Source organism: Oxyura jamaicensis, chromosome 7 (assembly GCF_011077185.1).
Source record: "Oxyura jamaicensis isolate SHBP4307 breed ruddy duck chromosome 7, BPBGC_Ojam_1.0, whole genome shotgun sequence".
Lineage (NCBI taxonomy): Eukaryota > Metazoa > Chordata > Aves > Anseriformes > Anatidae > Oxyura > Oxyura jamaicensis.
This window is the reverse complement of record NC_048899.1, coordinates 3549664-3570372: the sequence shown is the minus strand read 5'-3', so window position 1 is coordinate 3570372 and position 20709 is coordinate 3549664. Positions and strand designations below refer to the sequence as shown.

Sequence of the window (20709 nt, the reverse complement as noted above, 5' to 3'; positions counted from 1 at the left end):
AATCACTCATTTTCAGTTGATGAGCGCTTCCATTTATCATCATGAAAGCCTTTAGCATTTGGTTCAGTTATCTTGGATAATGAGAGCAAAGTATGGGTGATTAGGATAAAGCGTGGTTATTTATATCTGAGAAGAAATGCTTTTACACTGTAAAAACTCCTCTCTCGGAAGTTCTGTGACTGAATGCACAGCAGCATCAGAGCTGGATTGCATAGTGCCTCTACGTCTACTTCATGATCTCATGATCTTGATGAATTGAAAACGGAGTTGCCACAACTCTGGTGACACATCTTTTAATACAACAAAATGAAAACAAATACATGACCAAGTTCACATCACTGTTGATTTCTTAACTGTAGACCGTTACTGGGTCTTGAGTCCCTCTGGCTCACTCACAGAGATGTTCACGGTAATTGAGCAGGCTGAGTGTGAAGCCCAGAAGCATTATCGCAAAGTTTGCCAACTGTTATGCATTTAGTATAATACCAACCACTAGCCTGCAGGAGAACTGAGTTTTTTAGATATAAAGCACTTGGCTGTGCTGGAAATTTATTGTTCAAACCGGTGTACTGGGATAATATTCCAACATGTTATTCAGAAATTCGTGGTGTGTTTGTTTTTGTTTTTTCTATTCCTAAGTTATCGTCAGTATTTGGTATTATAACGTGACTGCAGGTAATAGGACCAGCACAAATCTCGTGAAAAGGCAGTGAAAAGCATAGCCAGCAAACTTGAGCATTTGTGACAGTTTGCATGCTACCCGGTTGGTGGGAAACACAAATAAAGCTGTTACTGTTAGCATTTAATCCGTGTAACGCTTGTGCTGCTGACCATGAACTGTTTCTGTAAACAGCGAGCAGCATTGTCCCTGTAACATTGTTGGATGGGCTTTGTTTCCTCTTGAGTTGAACATGCAATCTGTGCTCTGATCTGCTTGTTCAAGAACTTGGTGTTGTACATTTATGGCTTCTACCCGTCATGCTATTTTCAGGTGTTAGTAAAGAGTGTTTTGTTTCACAATATTTTGCAGTCGCAATATTGTAAGCATCGTATATTTATTTCCAATACAGCAACAAAAGAAGTATCAGAAGATAAAGAGTTCAGCTATTGTAGTACAATCTTACATCAGAGGGTGGAAGGTGAGTTCCCTCTTGCTACAGCTCTGCCTGCATGATGAGCTAAGGAGTAGGTAAGAAAACACATTTCAAGTGCATTGAGCCTCCTGCCTTCTATGTCTTCCTGGCATGAGTTTGGGTCAGTGAAAGCAGGCCTAAAACAAAAAGTTTAGATCACCTGGGCAGTATGTTACTTGGGGTAAGTCTTTAGTTCTCTTCTGCGTGCTAAGTAGAGGGGTGAAAGTGTGCTATACCCACTGTGAGCAAGTGCCTTGACATTGCTTGCTTGTCCTCTGCCTCAATTTGCAACAACTTTGCTTCTTCTCTGAGAGGTTTATTCTTCATGAACGGAGAATCCTGTGGCCATAGTAGAGACTTAAGGAGTGATGCTGTAATAGCGAGGGTAACAACCACATGAGACAGCCACAGTGCTTAAAGCAAGCACTGTTTTGCAGCCTCAGAAAAAAAGAATGCCCCTGGGCTCCCCTGTTTTCTTGGTAACCTTTCTCCACCCCACTAGCTGTGACTTTCTCCTTTATTTAGGGAAGAGAGAACTCAGTTTAACTCTGGAGTCAGTTCCCTTCCTATCGGTCAGGGAAAGGACTGCAGTTACTAACTGGGTGTCAACAACCCTCTTCTGCCCAGCAGACTCTGTCAGCAATAAACTAGCATGATTCAGTTTTATTATTTGTCTTGAGTTTTAACTTTGTTGTCTTTTTTTTTTAATGAGTTAAAAATATTCTGGCAGTCTAAATGTTGATGTGCTGTTTTTTCCCGTGGGTGTTATGCAAAGAAAACTGGGTAAAAGCATCATCTCAAGTTATTATTTTTTTTATGTTCTCTCAAGGGAGAACATATTTTTTTGTGGTACCAGGGCTGTGGATAAAATCCTGATCTGACAGCAGCCTTAAGTGTGACCTAAAACCTTGCAATTTACTTGTGTTTTATTGCTTATTGCAGACTAAAGGGATAAGGCATGCACTGTGCAGAAGAAAAGTCTCATTGCCATTATACAGATAGTCAGAGATCTTGGGTTATGCCCAATGTGTTATTTTCAATTGTTTACAGGCTCGGAAACTTCTTCGGGAGCTTAAGCATCAGAAGCGTTGTAATGAGGCTGCCACAATAATTGCTGCTTACTGGCATGGTACCCAGGTAAGAAAGTGGTAACAAATCCTGCACTTGATTGTCTCTGCATAGAATGAAGAAGGCCCTTGAGCGTAAAACTAGCTGGGAATATCTTCAGTGGCTTAAACTGCTGATTTTTTGTTTCCCTTTGCTGCTAACATGTTTTAGCTGGTGCAGTCTGGGAAGCTGGGACACGCTTTAATATTTGCTGTTTGTAGTGACTGGTTTCTTTTTCTTTCTTCCACCGTTGGGAACTTGCAGTAACCTTTTCTTCCCTAAGCTTTTCTATATCCCATTTTCAAACACATCACAGGCACGAAGGGAACTGAGACGACTGAAGGAGGAGGCTAGAAATAAACATTCTATTGCTGTTATTTGGGCTTACTGGCTTGGATATAAGGTACTTCATGCACATGTCACATGCCTCCCTTCATTACCCAACAATATCAACAATTAATCAGTAGTAAATAGCGAGAATTAATGACTAATACAGTTGACTTAAAAATAATAGAGCATGATCATTGATTGCCTCCATCTCCATTCATGCCACACTTAATAAATCCGCCAGCATTCCATATGTCAGTTTTTTTGTAGCGTAGGAAATCCCTTGCATGGCAGCCAAGTAGTGGTTTGCACTAACAAGCCATTAGACTAGATTAAAAATGACTAGACTCCAGTATCCTCAAACGAGGAAATGCATTTAACTACATGTAAATATGCAAAGCATGGTTTGTGGCAGGGAGAGAACGTTGTGGTATGTTGGTGTTTCCCTCCCCCCAAGTGCTTTCAGTGACACTGTCCTAGAGATCTAATTGAGATTTTCATCAGGCTGTATATTCTGTTCCCTGAGCAGTCTTCATTTACAAGTTCAAACCAATGCTATTCATTGTACTACATTGTAGTTTTAATTGGTTTAATTGATTCTCTGGTTGCGATTTAAACCAGTATGAAAATTTACTAACTACAATGAAAGCGTGGCTTTATGACCTGAGGAGAAAATGATGTTAGTTTGCAATTCTAAACTTACAGCCCTAGAAAAATCCCAGGAATTTCAGCATCAGCTGTTTGTTTTCAGAAGCAAAGTCCCACTGAAAGATTCTTGCTAATCCCCGGCCTGCATTTGTGGGTTTTGTGAACATTTGAAATGCTGTTCACTGGAGGTCAAAATTTTACTGGTTTCAATTTATAAATTCTTACCTTAGTTGAAAAGAATATTCTGTGAGTTCATTAAGTTTAAACCATCTTCCAGTTATTATTTAGGTCGGGGAGTCTTGTCCGAACACCTTGCAAACAAGATGAAGAAATGTGCACATCAGGAGTATAACGCTGAGTTTGAACTCTGCTATTTTTATCTAAGGCTATTAGATATGTAATGAAATGGCAGCCCTGGGAATCAAACAAACACGTACAGAATTTCCCTCACTCTAGAGAGCCTGTTTATTTAGCTTGATTATTTAGGTAGCTGTGCAAGCTGTTTCCTCTACATTTGTTTAAATGCAACACATGGATTGGACACCTTTCACCAATAAAATTGGCCAGTGGTGCAGAACAGATATTTACTTTCCTGAGTTTAAGATGTTCTTTAGAATTAAAAAGGACAAGACCAGAAATTAATGCAATAGTATTAATTGTGTTAGAGCTCATGATTCAAATATTTAGAAGATTTGGATAATTTTTAACATGTTTTAGTAGTTACTATTAGCTCACTGGAATTTCATGAAAAATAGACTCCTTACTCCTTAAATGTAAACATAATTGTAATAACCTAAATGAAATTAAGATTAGAAGACATACAGTATCTAATGGAAGATAACCCCTTCATATTTTATACTTTCCCAAGGGAATATTTAAAACAAAATTTTCTCTAAGTTACCTTAGAGATCACTTGCTTTTAAAGAAAAGCCAGAGGGGGGCTTACCTCTCCTTTCCATAGAGAAAGGGATAATTTACCAGGCCAGAGACTGTTGTTTTTTTTTAAGTACATAAAAATCAAAACCACCTCAAGCATGCAAGCCCTCAGTGCAGGGCCAGTAATTATCCTCGCACACACAATTTGAGAGTTGATTCTGTTATGCACCAGCGCTTGCCAGTGGAAAGACTGACAAGACAGCGAGATTTTAGTGAGTCTTGATTTTCATGCACATCATGTGGATCACATGGTACTACCTGTAGATGGCAAGGTGTGCACGCCTGACGAGATGGAAACGCTAGCAGCAAATAAGAAGGTAGACAAAATTCTCATACGTTAAACAAACATTGCAAATTGAGGCTTTTTTGACCTTATGTGTGGCTTAACACCAATTCACACTGACACGTCGGGTTTTGAAGGTTAAACACTGTTCTTCTGTCTCTCTGTACCTTAATTTTAAGTTGGCTGTTCTGTTTGGGAGAAGCCTTTTCCTGGTCATTGTGCTGTCTGCATCGGGCTGTCTCTTTTGTTCACTATCTAAACCTTTTAGGCTCGAAGGGAATTGAAACGCTTGAAGGAAGAGGCTAGGCGTAAGCATGCTGTTGCAGTCATTTGGGCTTACTGGCTTGGACTGAAGGTACTTTCTTAAACACTCCCTTCTGTCTACATGAACTCAATACAGCGTGGCATCTTACTAACACTTAATAAATGAGCAGGTGTGGGGAATCGCTAGCAAGGATGATTTTACACAAAATTCTGTTGCTTGCTTTTGTCATGGAATTTACAGCAGAATTTGAAAGCTGAATGTGCCTCATTTAATGCAACATTTAGGTGCTAGGCTTTTTTTGTCATATCAGGAATTTCAGTTTTCGTGTGCAGGACAAATGTCAGATTAAAGGGACTCTATTATGGCTGCTGACTTAAAAACCTGACCTACGTTGGCAGAGGTCCTATCTGGAAAGATTACAAGTATGTATTTTCTTACTGTGACCTCTGCTTTTTTGAATGGGAGGCAGGGCGGAGCTGCCTGCCTCACCGCTGCTCATGTTAGAGCCCAGCGTGCCCAGCTGATGGCAAGGTGCTGGCACTTCCATCAAGCCTTCGGAGGGCATGCCACTGCATGCAGATATCCACATGGTATAACTTATCTTATGGTGGCAGCTGCCAGTTCCCAGAAAAGCTACGATACTCGATGGGCTCTGATTTTCTGTCCCTTGCTTTCAAGGACTGGTCGGCAAAAGAAAACACATCTGTAATCTGGAAGAATGTAGTTCTGCTCTGTGAATAGACTATGAAAATGGCAACTTGGGATGTTTTTAGGTCTGTACCCATGTGATTTAAGTGAGACAGTTGTGCTCATAGTTCTTTAGATGTGGTTTTATGGATACGGTCCAGAAGAACTGCAGAAATCCAAATCAGTTTTGTCTGGCTGGGGTGCCACTTCGGCTAACGGGGATGCTGGAGACTGCAAAAGGGTGAGGGGGAGCAACTTCGTAATGACAAGTCCAGCTCCCATATTCTGATACTTATTCTCACAAGGATGAAAGGGGGTAAATACTTACAAAACTTATATAATCATATATGATATAGGCATGCTATGCATATAAAAATTACATTACAATATATACATGGAAAGCAGAGCTGGAAATACAAAGGAGCCATTTTAAGAAGTCATTCTGCAGATCAGAATCATGCTTTAGGTACTACTGCCAAAGTGGGTCTGTTTTTATGATTTTAAAACAAGAATATGTCCCTCCTGAGAACTCAGAGGCTGTTGTATATCAAACAGCAGCATTTAAATGAAAACTAATGATTCCAAAACCTTTAAGGCACATTACAGCTGGAACATGTTTCTGCCCGTCTGTGGTGTGGTTTTCCAAAGTATTTTTAAAGTGGTGTAAGTGGCATTTCTGCCTCACCTGAAACATGCAGCTTTTTCTGATCAGGATCCCAGTCTGCAGTTCACCACTGTTACCACAAGCAATTCTCATCTGTCTGACGGCAAGGAATTTTCACCCAAAACATACGGAGGTGAAGATTTAAAGTCAGTACAAGTGGTTGAGATTAAGCCAGTAGTTCTTGCCCCTTTTTTTGGGTTATAATGATAAGTAGATTTCAATAGCATTCGTGGTGCTGTCCAGAGGTAGGCTTTGCTGGAAGTGCTTGCATTTCTCGGTGCTTTCTCCACAGCCTCCCTGCAGCACAAATGGATTCTGTGGGTGTGCTTTAACCCCCTTGCTCCAAATTAATTTGCACACCTTGCAGCTCAGGAAGGAGAATGTAAAGCGCTGCCATTAAGGAAAGTCTGTGAGAACATGCTGAGATTTGGGATCGCTGCAGCTCGAGTAGCTTTGGGTGTGCTGATTTCTGTCACTGGATAAAAAATACGGGGTATATAACAATTAGAGAGCAGTAAACCTTGCAGAAAATCATTGAATAACAAAATGCTGTCTTATCTTAAAATGTATCGCACTCAGTATGGGGTAGAAGATACGCTAGGATCAGGCAAATTAGCTTTTCATTTTCTTACAAGCTGATATATTTTTTTCCTGTATAGATTTCACTTTATTTTTCGGTTACAGTGAACTGAGCAGCACGTAGCAAGTTAGCTAAAAACCACTAAATTGGCTCTGGGGTGAATTATGCGAAGCCACGATGTTTTCCCTGGTTTTTGCTCCAAATTTGTAGCAGGTGTGTTCCAGGCCATGCCAAAGTTTGAGGAAGGTTGGTGGATGTTTCAGCTAACTTGACACGAGCCTGGGCTTCCCAGGGAACTCCAGAGCAGCTGTGCTCTCTTTCAGATGGGGTCTGGGGTTTTCTTAAGAGAGGAATTTAGATGCTGTGCTAATTAATGCTAAGAGAAGTAAAAAGGGCAAAAGCAATACTTTGAAAGATTACATATAGGAGGATATATAAAACCATAGTATCACCTGTAAAAGTGCTCCTCAGTTATTAGTTTTTTGATTTTGGAATAAATTTTAGTAGCAAATATCCAGCTAGCTGACATTAAGCAACCTGCATGTTAATTCTCTGCTCTTAACACCAAAATCATATTTTATTTTTGGAATGAAGACTTGTTTGTGCAAGAAGACTTTTTCATATATGTCTCCTCTGAAAAAAAATCCTGATTTTATTAAACTTTACGTTTTAAGAATTTTAAAGGAGAAAAATCACAGAGAAACAGCTCATCAGTTAACTACATAGTTAACGTGGGTTCGGTATCACTTCAGACACTATGCGCTATGTACCACCAATGGTACCTTACTTTTTTCAGTCCGGCTTTTTGCACAAGCCCATGAAAACAGTTTCAGAATTCTACGAATTCAATAGTATCGGAATATCTTGCCTTTTCAAGGGAAAAGATGTAAAGTTCTCCGTCAGTGTGCAGTTGACTGTACTAAGGTCATCTGAGGTAATTTTCTGAACTCCTGGCCCACGGTCTGGTTCATATATTTGAAGTGTACCCAGTTGCTGCTCATATTTATGGGAACACTTTGCATGTTCTTATGCTTTCTTAGTATTTTCTGCCATAAAGATTTATAAGAGTACCAGGGAAAACACATTCGTTCTTCGTATTCACTTTGAGGGGTTTGTTTAACTTTTCAGGTCCGTAGAGAGTACAGGAAATTCTTCAGAGCCAATGCTGGAAGAAAAATTTATGAATTCACCCTTCAGAGACTTGTATGTATATATCCATACAAAGTGTATTTACATTATCTGTGCTTATTTTTTTTTGTTTTGTTTTGTTTTCATGTGAAGATAACAGCTGTTTTGTGGCCTTGGTAGTCTTTGTCAGGAGATGTCCATTTTCCAAACGGAAAATTGATAACTTCATGTTCTGATGTTGTAAAGAAAGGATAGTAGTGTTTTGAAGGTGTGGGAGTAGCACTAACTAAGCGTTTGTCACACACTTAGGATATCTAAATGTGTGTTTTTCAGTATGCCCAGCTCTTTTAAATCTACGGTCAGGTTTAATAAAGCTGAGAGCTGCAGTTTGGTAACTGCGTTTAATCACACCGCATCTGCTTTGCTGTGCTTATTTCAGTACCTCTGGTATTTGAACATGAATAAAACATCTTGCTTCAATTTTATCACAGATGCAGAAATACTTCTTGGAAATGAAGAATAAGATGCCTTCTTTATCGCCAATAGATAAAAACTGGCCAGCGAGACCTTACCTTTTCTTGGATTCAACTCACAAGGAACTAAAGAGGATTTTCCATTTGTGGAGGGTAGGGCACGTTCTGGTCCAGTCTATACAGAAAGTTATCACATGATTTTCAATAGATTGTTTCCTTCCTGAAGAGCCTATTTTTAGGAAGCATTTCTTCCCGTTCCAGACAGGATGACTGTATTTCTTTGGAAGATCATTGCCTTTGGCCTGCAAGGGGTATAACTATCCTGTCTATTTCTTTTTGGGGCTAGAGACAGGATTGCTTCCTGCCATCAGCTTTTAACTTGATATTAAAGCCACATGCCTGCTGCATGTTAATTGGTAGCTTATAGTACTTGTGTCCAGGGCCAGGGCTGGGAGTAGCTTTCAGCCCAACATTGGAAGTACTCGGTGGAATTTTTTACTTAGGAGCTGTGGTCGGCTGTAATTTGGTTTGGATCTTCATATGGAGGGAATGGTGAGAATCAGTGTAAGTGCTGATGAGACATTTTACTGAGCTTGTGGGCTGTGTTTTCTGTGAATTGTCGAGAACTGTGTTCATTTTTGAGCTGCAAATTCGTCCTCTCAGCTACGTTTTGTTCTTTATGGCTGCTTATGTAAACTTACCCAAGCATGGAACTTGTATGTTTCGTTGAACCTTTTTAGCACTGTATTCAGAACAGTTTCGCTTAAATGAGATCTTTTAGACGTTGTTTTTGGTGTAATTCAGAAGTACAGAGAATGGGTGAGGAGGAAAACACCTCCATGGCTTGTTACTACTTTAGAGTGGCATTGTAGGGTTGAGCTGAGTCATCTCAGAAGCATACAAAGAATGTGTATCTTGAGCAATAAACAAACATCAGGCTGTGGTGCTGCTGCTTCAAATCAGAACTGGGAGGATAAGTTCTGGTTTGTTTTAACATACCATATTTTGTAGTGTAAGAAGTACAGAGACCAGTTCACCGATCAACAGAAGCTTATATATGAAGAAAAACTGGAAGCAAGTGAACTTTTCAAGGACAAGAAGGCTTTATACCCAGCCAGGTAATTACCTACTCCGCTGCTTTTAGTGTAAGATAAGTTCAATATCCTTACATAGATTGGGAAACTATGCAAGATTTTGCTTTTTATCTTAGGCAGGAAAGTGCATTTCCTAATTTAACAATTCTTAACACCTGGGAATATTTTACTGTAGGCACTGCTGAACACTTGTGGGTCCATCATTTGCTTTACTGACCTCAGTTTGCCTCTAAATGAGATGTTGTTGCAGGCTTCTTATCCTGTGTGACTGAGCACTTCTGTCCCCAAACCATGATGTTTTGTTGTTCTAACCTCTTGTGACCTGTTTGCGTAGTGAAAATTTGGAGAACGTGTAGAAGGGAATAACTCTTGTCCTTTTCCCTAGTTTCCATCATGCTGGTTCCTGCAACCCTAAACTCAGAGCAAACTGAAAGGCTGTAAGTGACAATGACACTCCCAGATGAGGCATGCCAGGGATTGCTCTTATCTTCAAAATTAGTACATTTAGTGTAATGCTCTAACATGAAGTCTGGGTATTTTAAGTTACATACATTGGCAAATACAATTTGTTTTGAAAGGAAGATTTTTTTTTTAAGTGCTTGTTTATTTCCATTTCAAAAATTCTTTTTTTTTTAATTAGAGACTTTCAAAAATGTGAAACATCTCTACAAGTAATTTTTTTTGATTTCTCAGATTATTGAGTTCCTAAAACCTGACAAATTCTGGTCATTGCTGTCTGTGGAGCTACTGTTGCTTACAGAAGGGCAGTAGTAGCTGATTTTATCTAAGCAATGCATGCATTTTTTTGTACTCAATAAAACTGGCAAAATAGAGAACTGATGTCTTTGAAAGAAGTTTCATTGAGCTTTTTAAGTGAATATGAACTGAGAAATTGTATTTTTCTTGAAAACAACAGCTTCGTCCATCTCAGGAGAGATTTATTGTATATACAGAGTTTGAACGCTGAGCAGGAACAAGGCGTTGTTAAACAAGACAGGACCAGGATCTGGCAACAGTTGATGGGGCCATTTCCACACATGGAAAAGCACTGATTGGGTGTTTGTGCATTTTATTGGTTTGGTTTTGTTTCATTTTTTACTGAGACATTTCCTTTTTTCCTGTAATGCACTCTATGTTTCTGTTCCTTCCCTTCAGCAGATCACTTAATGGTTGTATATGTCAGCTTGTGATTTGCTCCTTACTTGCTTTGTGATCTCTTTTCATGCTGCTGGGAAAAGAGAAAGATGCTGCCCCTGAACTTCTCCAGGAGCAAGCAGTTTTATTTGAGTCAGTATACGTCTTACCAGTGCAGAGCTCTGAGGGCAGGAGGGAATTTTGTCTCCCTGGTTAGGTAATTTGGACACATGGAAAAGACCAAGGCTGAACAATGCAGTATTATGCAGCATGTAGCAGAGCGATTTCTATCCAAAACATTCTGAAGTGGTAAATGTGGTAGAAAGCAACTGTTAATTTGTCCCACTTTTAGTTTGTAAATGCCTGTCATTTGATCAGGGACAAAATCCAGAGGGAACCTGTGGTTTTGGTGACTACGGTTTCATAACGCTAATTAATAAAAACAAAAGCAAAAGAGCTGCAACTTAGTGAAAAGTTAGAATGCACTCCCCACCCTTCGCTGATTTAGAAACATTTTCATCTCTTTCCCTTGTAAACTGTATTCAGAGCTGGTTAGCTCCTGCTGTGTGTTTTTTTTTTTTTTTCTTTTAATGGGTGCAGGAAATTATTGTGTAAAGTTTCTGATTAGTTAGTTAGCTAATGATTTGAAGGCTGTGGCTAATTTTCTGCATGTAATATAATTATTTAAGAACGGAGAGGGACTTCTGATGATTGCTAAAATACCAGTGCCCTTCCTTTTCTCTTCCTGTGTGCTGGAGACACAATTAAAAAGGTGGTGGTCTTGTACATAACATAGTGGTTCCTTTTGGGCTCGTCTTGGCAAAGTACTCTGTAATTGGAGTGTAACTTAATCAAAGTGATTAGTTAAAGTGACTTCTAAAGAAAACAAGCAGTGACTGATAGGGGAGCTGTTGTTATACAGCCCTAAGGTAATGATGGGGTGAGTTGCAAGTACAGGGAGTCTGGGCGAAGACTTGCTATGCATTTAACAAGCAGCAGCAAATCTTCAAGGCAAGTTCTTGTCTGCCTGAAATACTGCCCAGAAACAGAGCTGCTTTTTTTTTTCTGAAGGTGGATTTCCTCTGTTTTCACAAACGGTGACTGTTACCGGGTGATTTTACATCAAAATTGATGGCTTGTACAAGGATGTACATGTGCCTGATATCCGTAACAATTTGAGCCATTTAATTGGAAAACGTTTCCAGAGCAGGAAAAGAAATATCCTATTACTGCCTTCAGAGCCCAGTTTCTCTTTCTTCAGCAGTACTGTGCTGCTAATATGCAAAAGAGACTGTGTCTAAAATGCATACCATTTTGTACCCTTCTCTCCTTTCATGGGGATAGCGTGCTGGGGGATACATCCACGCTACTCGGTCCGACTTCCCAAGTGGATTCCAACAGATGTGTTATGCCCGCATGGCACCAGATTTAACGCTAACAGCGCTGCACTGAACACCCCAGGTGTACCAACCTGGTACCAACCCCAGGTGTCTTGGGGCAGAGCTGCAGTTTCCAGCTCTACAGCAGGAGCAAGGACAAATTACATCGCACAAACAAACGCCACTATAAGAGTCTTGTTTGCGTTCAGTGGTGTATTGCTCTAATTATTCTGTTACACAAGAGCATATCATTTCGCCTTGTTGCTGTTTAAAATAGACACAAATTGTGTCTATTTTTTTTGCTAAAAATGAAGCAGCAAATGACTTTCCTTGGCAGGAGGTGTATCCAAGATTAAGGAAGCTTCCGTCAGCGTAGAGTTGCTGAAAGTGGTATTTGGTGCACCTCCTGACACCACAAAGCCTGGAGCAGTGCCTGTTTTTTTTGTGAGATTCATTGTTTAACTCTGTTTCTCCTGTGCTTTTTGCTCGGTAGTGTTGGGCAGCCGTTTCAAGGGGCTTACCTGGAGATCAGCAAGAACCCCAAGTACAAAAAACTTAAGGATGCTGTGGATGAGAAGATCATTATTGCTGAAGTTGTGAATAAGATCAATAGAGCTAACGGGAAGGTAACAAAATGGCATTGCTTTATCCAGAAGAGTAGACTTCTTAACAGCAAGACTGGAGATGTGGGATTTATGTAAATTTGTGGTTCTAAACACCCATGGTAAATTTACATAAAGATTTCTAAAATCGTGTTTGGGTTTGTATTTTTCAGAGACTTTTCCAAGCAAAAGCAGCATCTCATCAACTGGTAACAGGCTGTATTGATTCACAAGTAAATGCAGTCTTTGTACCAAACTTAGCCCATTTGTTTGCCAATTGAAGAAAATAAATACGTAGAAAATATTGTTCTTGTTCAAATATTTGGAAACCTTAACTTATGTCTTTCAAGTTCCTGATTATCACATGTAATTGTGTTTTTAAATTGTGAGTGGCATGCTTCGGTAGCTGTGCCTGCCTTCTGATTGATACTGAAACATTTTGGAATTAGGAGGCAAGTTTCTTGTATCATTTATCTAAAGCTGTTAAATATGCGGGGTACTTTTTTTTTCCTTTTCTGCCACACAGAACTTGGTTTGCATTTAAATTATACTTATTAAAACTGAACTCATTATCCTCCCTTTAGTAAATGTAATTGTTGTCACCGTATCTGTCTAAATATTGCTACTAGTAGATCTCAACTTCTTAGATGTATATGTCATTTATGCATTTGTAGGAGTGAAATCAGGTTGTCTGTTCTTGATGCCAAATGAGTTTTTCAATTCGGAAGGAACTAATTAAATGAAGACAATATCTGTCTTATACTCTCACAGGCTACGTGTCTCAAAGTTTAAAAAACAAAAGAAAAAAATGCAATAATAATAATAATGAGCTATGGTTCTATGTGCTTTAGACAGCCACATCTTACTTAGAATGGCTAGGATTTTTTTCTTTAAAATTTTATGGGAGAAGAAGCTATATAATGCATTATCATTATATTTTAGAAGAGATTTACACCAAACATAAGTTGTGCTATTTGGAATTTCAATTTTAAATACATTTTTCATAGAGTCATAGAATGTTTTGGGTTGAAAGGGACCTTAATGATCATTTAATAAGGATTCGTTTCTTACACGTTCAAACGGTTGTTAATATAAAGCTCTCATTTCAAATATAGGCTTCTTACTGTTTTGCAATACTAATTTAAGAACACATATCCATGCTTTAGAAATATTTGTAGTTTGAAAACACAAATGTACATCCTCCTAAAGAATAATTCTGATAGATAAAGGGAGGATAACATAACATTGAAAAAATACCTATGTAATTTGTTGTGACACCGTTTAGCTGAGTAACAGTAAATACGTGAGGCTTCGTCCTGAAATGGCTGTCACTGAAAAGGAGTGCTGGTTTTCTTGGGGATTGGTAGAGCGTGAGAAATGAGGTTACCCTGATTTGCATAGTTTCTGACTTTCAGTTTCTGGTTTTTATAACTGTAAGCTAGTAATTAAAAAAACTGTTTATATCTAAGCATATGTGCCAAGATGAGCTAAGCTCATACAGAGCTCAATCTATAATTAGACACAAATAAATTTGACCTAATTTTAACCGATCTGAAGCTTTTACTGAACATCAAATGTTGGTATTTACTTATGTGGGCCAAGCTCATTAACTATAAACTATTTGTAGCCTTAGAAGGTGCTCGGTAAAGCCCAATTCTCTCTTTGTGTAAATAATAGTTTGCAATTTTGTATTCTCACAGGCTACATCCAGGATTTTCTTATTAACCAAAAATAATGTTCTCCTTGCGGATCAGAAGTCTGGGAATATCAAGTCAGAGGTTCCGCTGGGAGATGTTACCAAAGTGTCCATGAGCTCCCAAAATGATGGCTTCTTTGCAGTGCACCTCAAGGAGGTTGGTTACAACTCCATATTACAATGATGCGACTGTTTGGCATGCACCAACATCCAAACGGTTTATTGTCTCGTAGCATTCAGACAAAGTGGTAAACTTGTAGGTTTCGAGCATTGGTTTTGAACTTTACCGCATCTGCAAAAAACTTTGATTTAAAACTGTTGGAGCCAAATGCGAACAGTTCCTGCATTCGGAATGATAAACAGTTGTAACATCCTGAATGCTAATTTACTTGTGAACATCAGAGTTCATTTTTCACTGTTGCCTCTTCAGGATTAGCGTCTTCCATTAGTAAAATGAGCCTTTAATCTGCTTCTTATACCTTGTGACAGTGTTTTCCTTCCTAGCTCCCTGTATAATTCCTTCTGACACTCCGGTAGAATATTTCTCTCCCCTTTTTGTGATTCCAATAAATCCATGTTATGGCACAGTTCGTTTGGTTACTCAGCTCCAAAGAACTTAGTTTGGTGCTATATTTGCTTTGCTGCACTGTCAGCATTGCTCTTAAAATCATTATGCTGGAATTTGTGTTCTGGCTTAACTGGATTTGAAGAATGCTATATATAGTGTCTTTTCATACTGACCACCGTTGTCCAAAGGTGGTGTTAATTGGTCTCTGTTCCCTTCTGAAAAGGAAATACAGGCTCATTGTGGCATGGCCAAAAGAGGGAGGCAGAAACACCACCATGTAGGACAGGTGGTGACCTTCCTTTTGGCTCAGAAAGGGGGGATATTAATTCTCAACAGTTTTATAGTTTATTTCAGACTCAATTGTATTTTGAGCCTGATCACTGCACTGCATCGCTCTTTAATCTACAGGACAGAAGACTAATAACTTAACTACTTTCCTTCCTGTTGCAGGGTTCAGGAGCAGCTGTTAAAGGGGATTTTCTGTTGAGCAGCGATCACCTTATTGAAATGGCCACTAAACTTTACCGCACTACTCTCAGCAAAACCAAGCAGAAGCTCAACATTGAGATTTCCGATGAGTATGTTTCTTGTTTGCTTAAAAGCACATTTCCTTCAATGCAACGTGCTAAAAAGTCGAGTATCTAATGTTAGAGAAACAAAACACTACCGTGTAACTAATGCTTCTTTTCTCTTGACAGAGTACTTGTAAATAACAATCCAATATTCAATGAGTACTCATTTCTAGTATTCCTTTTGGCTTTTATTCCCTCAAAAATCATCAGAGAAAATGTCCTTTTCTTAACGTAGTTTCAAATAGAGCTGTGAAGCAGAAATACTGCTTGAGATGCAGTTAAGAGACAATACATCTGAAGAAATCCTTTCATGTGTGAACTGAAAGCTTCACATGATCCTCTGGGATGTTTCTCAGTTAGGCAGAGTGGACACCAGGTGTCAAGTTCCAGTGAAAACAACAAAAGCAGAGTGAAAAGCACCTCACTAAATGCATGTCTATAAAGCTCTACCTTTTTTTTTGTGATGGAAAAAAATATATTCTTAAAATTCCTGCTTATGGTGCTTCAGCCACTAGTTGTTGGTGTTTTGTTACTCTGGGTTTTGTCTGTTTGTATCACAGTTTGGTTCAGTTTCATATTTCAGCCTTAAGTACGGACTGAATTTGCAGTGTTTGCAATCATGGAATAAAATATTTTTGTGTGAATTCGTTAGGTCTGTTGAATAGGGCTCCATCACTTGGTCCACTGTTTTTATGCGTTCAGTTTGTCCTGCAAAGTACTCCCTGGTTTTCAGTAGCATTGATTTGGTGGATTTATTCATTTTGAATAAAGAACAACATTTGGAAGCCTTTAATGTTAGTGAAGTAAAGTTTTTGCAGGCAAAAATTGATCCTTTTATCTGGCTGCACAGCACTGATTGTATTCTAGAGTCCTGATGGCGATTACAGTTTGTATCTGTTCAGATTTGAGGGTCTGCCATTCAGATCTGCCATTTTCCTTTGTTCCGTCCATCGCCAGATGTGATTTAGTTCGTTTTCGCTGAAGTGTGTTTTTTAGCCTCTAGAAGAGTTGTGGCTGTCCCCAGTAAGTTTCTAGCTTAGTAATTGCTACAGAGGAATAAAGTACTGAAACAAAATTCAGGCATGCATTGTACCTGTCTGGCCTGCCAGCCTGCCTTACGTCTGGCCAACAGCCTGCTTTCTGGGAGCCTCGCATTTTGGGATGTGGTTCTGTTTCTTGCTTTGGAGACTAAAACCATTCAAGCGTGTATTGCTCTTGAGTCTATCCAGACTAAATAATTTTAAGTTCTGTTTGCTTCTTTTTGAGCAGCCCCATCTCTGTTCATGGTGAAGCTTTACTCTCGTCTCCGTGCCAGAGTTTAGATACAGGCATGACCAGGAATTGAGGAGAAAATTTGGCCTCATTTTGCCTACTGTACGCTACGTTTTGGGAAGAGAAGTTCTAGAAGCAAAATTGCTTTTGATCCAGGACTATGTCTAGTCAGAGAAATACTATAGGTATATGTTATACTGCAGCAATGGCCCAGGAGCAGGGCCAGCTCTACTCCAAAGATGCATTTTGCCTGCCTATGTTGCCAGCACGCTTGTAGGCAAGGCTTGAAGACTTAGGAAAGGTCTAGGAAAGCGCAATGTTGGTGACAGGAGATGGTGGCTCTGAGACTAACTCACGTTTTCCAGATGCCTGCCTGGCAGGGAGCGCTGAACAAGTTAATCTGGGAGCGCCTGGGCTGTTCAGCAGGAAAGCGGGGCTGCGGGGCGGCGCGGCACAGCACGGCACAGCCACTTCCTCCCCTGAGCAATGCCGTCAGCTTGATTTGTGGTTTCCGGCTGGAGGATGAATTCTTTGAAGTTTTTGGCCTCTGCTGGAAGACTTTTTAAGGATGCTAAAAGGGAAAATCTGCTGGGTTACAAAGGACTTTTTAGGTCAGCAACTGCTGTGTGTGAGCCAAAAAGCAGCACTGCCCTGCTTATTGCTTTTAATCTTGCTGCCCAGATCAGTGAGAAGTTTGATGCTCTGTATGAGCATGGTTTTGATTTTTTTTTTAAAAAACAATTCTTCAAATTCATTGAAATTTCTCATCCAGTGTAAAATGAAGGGTCAAATCCAGATTAATTTCCCGTGAACTGTAGGAAGTATCTAAATCTGGAGATTGCTGAGGAGGAAATGAAGTTTCCTAATTGCTGAGCAGGGAGCTGTAAAGGCTAAGTATTAGAAATAAGAGAGTTGTTAAAACGCTAGATATGCTAAGTAAGTGCAATCCAGAAGACAATGACTTGGAGTTTATTTTGCAGCACATTTCTGATGTGCCAGCAGGAAGGCACTCTGTGGGCCTGGAAGCCTCAGCTATAAAATAGTTTTATTTTAGAGTATTTTTTACAGTATTTTCCCCGTTAACTGAGATGCTCAGAAACACTTACATACTACAAGTTCACTCCTGGCCTAAGGATTCAATTCACCCTGATTTCTGCTGAGCTTTTGAAATGCTGCTCGGACAGAGCAGTCGTCCTCCTCAGCTGAGCGTTTGTGGGTTCTGTACCAACGAAGCCATCTCTTTATGAGTTGTGGCTTCAGCTGCCCTCTGCTGAACTTTTTCCAAGTCACAGGGGTAATGGTGGTGGAGGGAATTGATAGATGTCAAGGTAACGTGAGTGCTAATACGTATTTGTATTTGTTTATCCACTTTTAAGTGTGAGAAGAGCTTATCTCCCTGACAAAGAATGTGGTGGTATGACTAATTTCTGTATGGTATGCTAAGAAAGCAAATTTCTCTACGGACAAGAAATAGTATCAGTATGGTTGCTTTGCTGGCTTTATGTATGTGATTTTATCAAAAGAAAACCCAACAACCATGTTTCATGTTTTTCTTTGACTACTAGTCTGCAGAATCTAGTTTTAAAAGGCACTTAGCTCACTGACGCATTGCAGGTGGTTGAAAATAGAGTACAAATAAATGACCAAAAATACTGTTAATGATGCTTTCAACTTTCTCTCTAATTCTATTACATTGTTTATAAACTGTTCCTGGAGAAGCAGGATCAGGTGTCTTTTTGTAGTTACAGCAGTGAATGGAAGAAAGGCCTTCAAAAAGACTTCACCTGATCATGCATTTTTGCACCTTTAACTAACACCCATCTTATTCCCTCCCCTAGGTTTCTGGTCCAGTTCAGACAAGACAAAGTGTGTGTGAAGTTCATACAAGGCAGCCAGAAAAATGGCAACATCCCAACTTGCAAAAGAAAAAACAATCGGCTTCTTGAAGTGGCTGTCCCGTAACTGCAGCCGGTGCCTCTCCCTTTCATGGACTTGTTTCTTTGTAATAGTGCAATTTTAGTTTGGTTTTGCTGGTTTTATCCCTTTCTAGAGCTGTTGATGGCTGATAGCTTTGGAAACCCTTGGCAAACCATTTGATCAGTTGACTTTTTAACCTTTTCCTTCGTGCCATAGTTTTAACCTTCAACGTGCAGATTTTGACCCAGTGGGGCATTTTTACCAGTTGGCAAGGTTTCTCTCGTACATGAACCATTCTCTTTGTTTAGTGGCTATATTTTACTGCAGCATACCATAAACCCACATATTAATGGGAAATTACTCATAGTCCTTAGTCTAGAGATCTATCCATGACCTTGATGCTTAGTGGCAGCTTGTGCCCTGTGTCTTTTTATGCCAACTTGCTCTGGTGCTCTGCTCCTTTGCTGGAGACACTGGCAGGGCTGAGGCTGAGACACTAACCATTGTAGTTAACTCTAGCACATACCTAACGTGATCCTTGAGGAAATACAGCACGGGAACACCTCGTTCTGCAAAAAAAGAAGGAACGTATGATTATACGAGCAGTTGTATGGATAATTTTTGAGTTAAAAAAATGCAGAAATTTTGAAACAGGATTTTTAATTGGGCCAGAGATTTTTAATAACTTTATAAAGTAGAAATAAGAATAAAATTAAAGAAGCTTATTTCATTCACAAAAGATATACAGTTTAAAGCATATTTTCTGTTCTGCCTTTTTTCTTTAAAATATCAGTTAAGATTAGAGCCTGAAAAATGCAATAGTATTCATAACACAAGTAACTGCTAGTTATTTAAACCGTTAGTTATCAAGCGAAGGGCTTGAGCCTTTCTTTTAGATATCGGCATGTACAATGTGCAATAAAACATACATGACATTTTGTGAAAAATTATTTATGATACATTTTTGTGTGCAAGAGAGAGGATTGGTGCAGCCTGCATAGACAGCGTAGGGGTTGAAGTAGATCTGTGTTGTTAATTTGCAGTTTTTTAGAGTGTACACTACAGCTGTCAGTTTGGGAAGAATACTTCAAATTAAAAATTCCTGAATTTGGGGGTCTGTATATAAATTGGTATTATAGTAATAAAACTGTTTTAATTCTGTGCTGTTTGGTACTCCTATGTTATAACCATATTTTTGTACTCCAAACTATTTTATATAACTCGTGTGCCTGATGTAAATGTGTGCACAGAAAATACAATCCAAGAGCTGCGTTATAAACTTTCAGTGTAACTGATTGCACTTAATCTTTTATAAAGCAGAAGCATTAGTTGAAATCCTTAAGAGGAGCTGCATTTTTAAGATAGAAGTAACTACTCACGTGAAGGGGTTGCTGAATGTGTTTGCTTTGTTGATGCAAGGACAGCTGAGAAACCATTGTGTTTTTGCAGCCTGATAGAGGACAGATGAAGACCCTGGGTACTTGATGTGCAGTGCTGGAAGTCCAAGCATAAATAAAGAAAAGATAAAGAAAAGTTCAGAGTCTCGTTACTCTTCCGGTGGTGAAGTAATGTAGTACTAATGCCTGGAAAGGCTCCTCGGGGTAGTTCACCGTTAATATTGGCTCTCCAGGTTAAAACTGTGTGTACAGAAGCTGATGTTCTAATGCTAATGGTGGCCTCCTTATCAATCTGAAAAAAAAAAAAAAAAAAAAAAAAAAAGGAGCTGTTTTGGGTAATATTGGGTCTTTGGGATTAAAGTAGATGGTTTTGCTATGATTTGGGTACAAAACAATGCTTTAACCGGTTGCTTAATGTTGCTGTTAGAAGTCCACGCACATGACCTTGAAAGGTGGGAGTAACCAAACTGACAAAAAGTTACTTAATTATGATCCAAGTTTAACCCCCCTCTTTTATTAATAACTAAGATTAATAGTTTAGTAAAATGTAAAGTATTTTAGATGCTTTGTAATTAGAGATGCTTACAAAGGAAATCTTAGTACCAATTTATAATGCAAAATTAGGATACCTCAAAGTAATTATTCCATTGCCTTAAGAAGACAACACGTAACTCCTAAATTTAAAACTCCTAAAACCTTTGTGTTAGCATTCCTTCCTGGTGAGGACTGCAGGGTTTGTAAAACTGTTCGGTACCTTGAAAACCTTACAATAAGAACCACACGGAGCACGTATTAAAAATGAATACAAGTAGAGGAAAACAAACATTTGAATGATGGCCGATGTAAT

The 20709-nt window shown here is 39.2% G+C and overlaps 1 protein-coding gene across 7 annotated transcripts in view; it reads left to right on the top strand.

Annotated features, from left to right (window-relative positions):
- Window positions 1-20157, top strand: part of MYO1B (myosin IB) — a 98337-nt gene extending 78180 nt beyond the window's left edge. For 3 of the 7 annotated variants that reach the window (XM_035330860.1, XM_035330857.1, XM_035330856.1), the window contains 11 exons: window positions 1071-1139; window positions 2184-2270; window positions 2557-2643; window positions 4703-4789; window positions 7759-7833; window positions 8250-8384; window positions 9243-9349; window positions 12332-12464; window positions 14141-14293; window positions 15155-15282; window positions 18387-20157. In XM_035330860.1, coding sequence (XP_035186751.1) covers window positions 1071-1139; window positions 2184-2270; window positions 2557-2643; window positions 4703-4789; window positions 7759-7833; window positions 8250-8384; window positions 9243-9349; window positions 12332-12464; window positions 14141-14293; window positions 15155-15282; window positions 18387-18510 — 1185 coding nt within the window. In that variant the 3' untranslated portion in view covers window positions 18511-20157. The remainder of the gene's footprint in view (window positions 1-1070; window positions 1140-2183; window positions 2271-2556; window positions 2644-4702; window positions 4790-7758; window positions 7834-8249; window positions 8385-9242; window positions 9350-12331; window positions 12465-14140; window positions 14294-15154; window positions 15283-18386) is intronic. The other 4 variants (XM_035330859.1, XM_035330858.1, XM_035330862.1 and 1 more) reach the window with 2 other exon arrangements.
- Window positions 20158-20709: the final 552 nt, after the last annotated feature.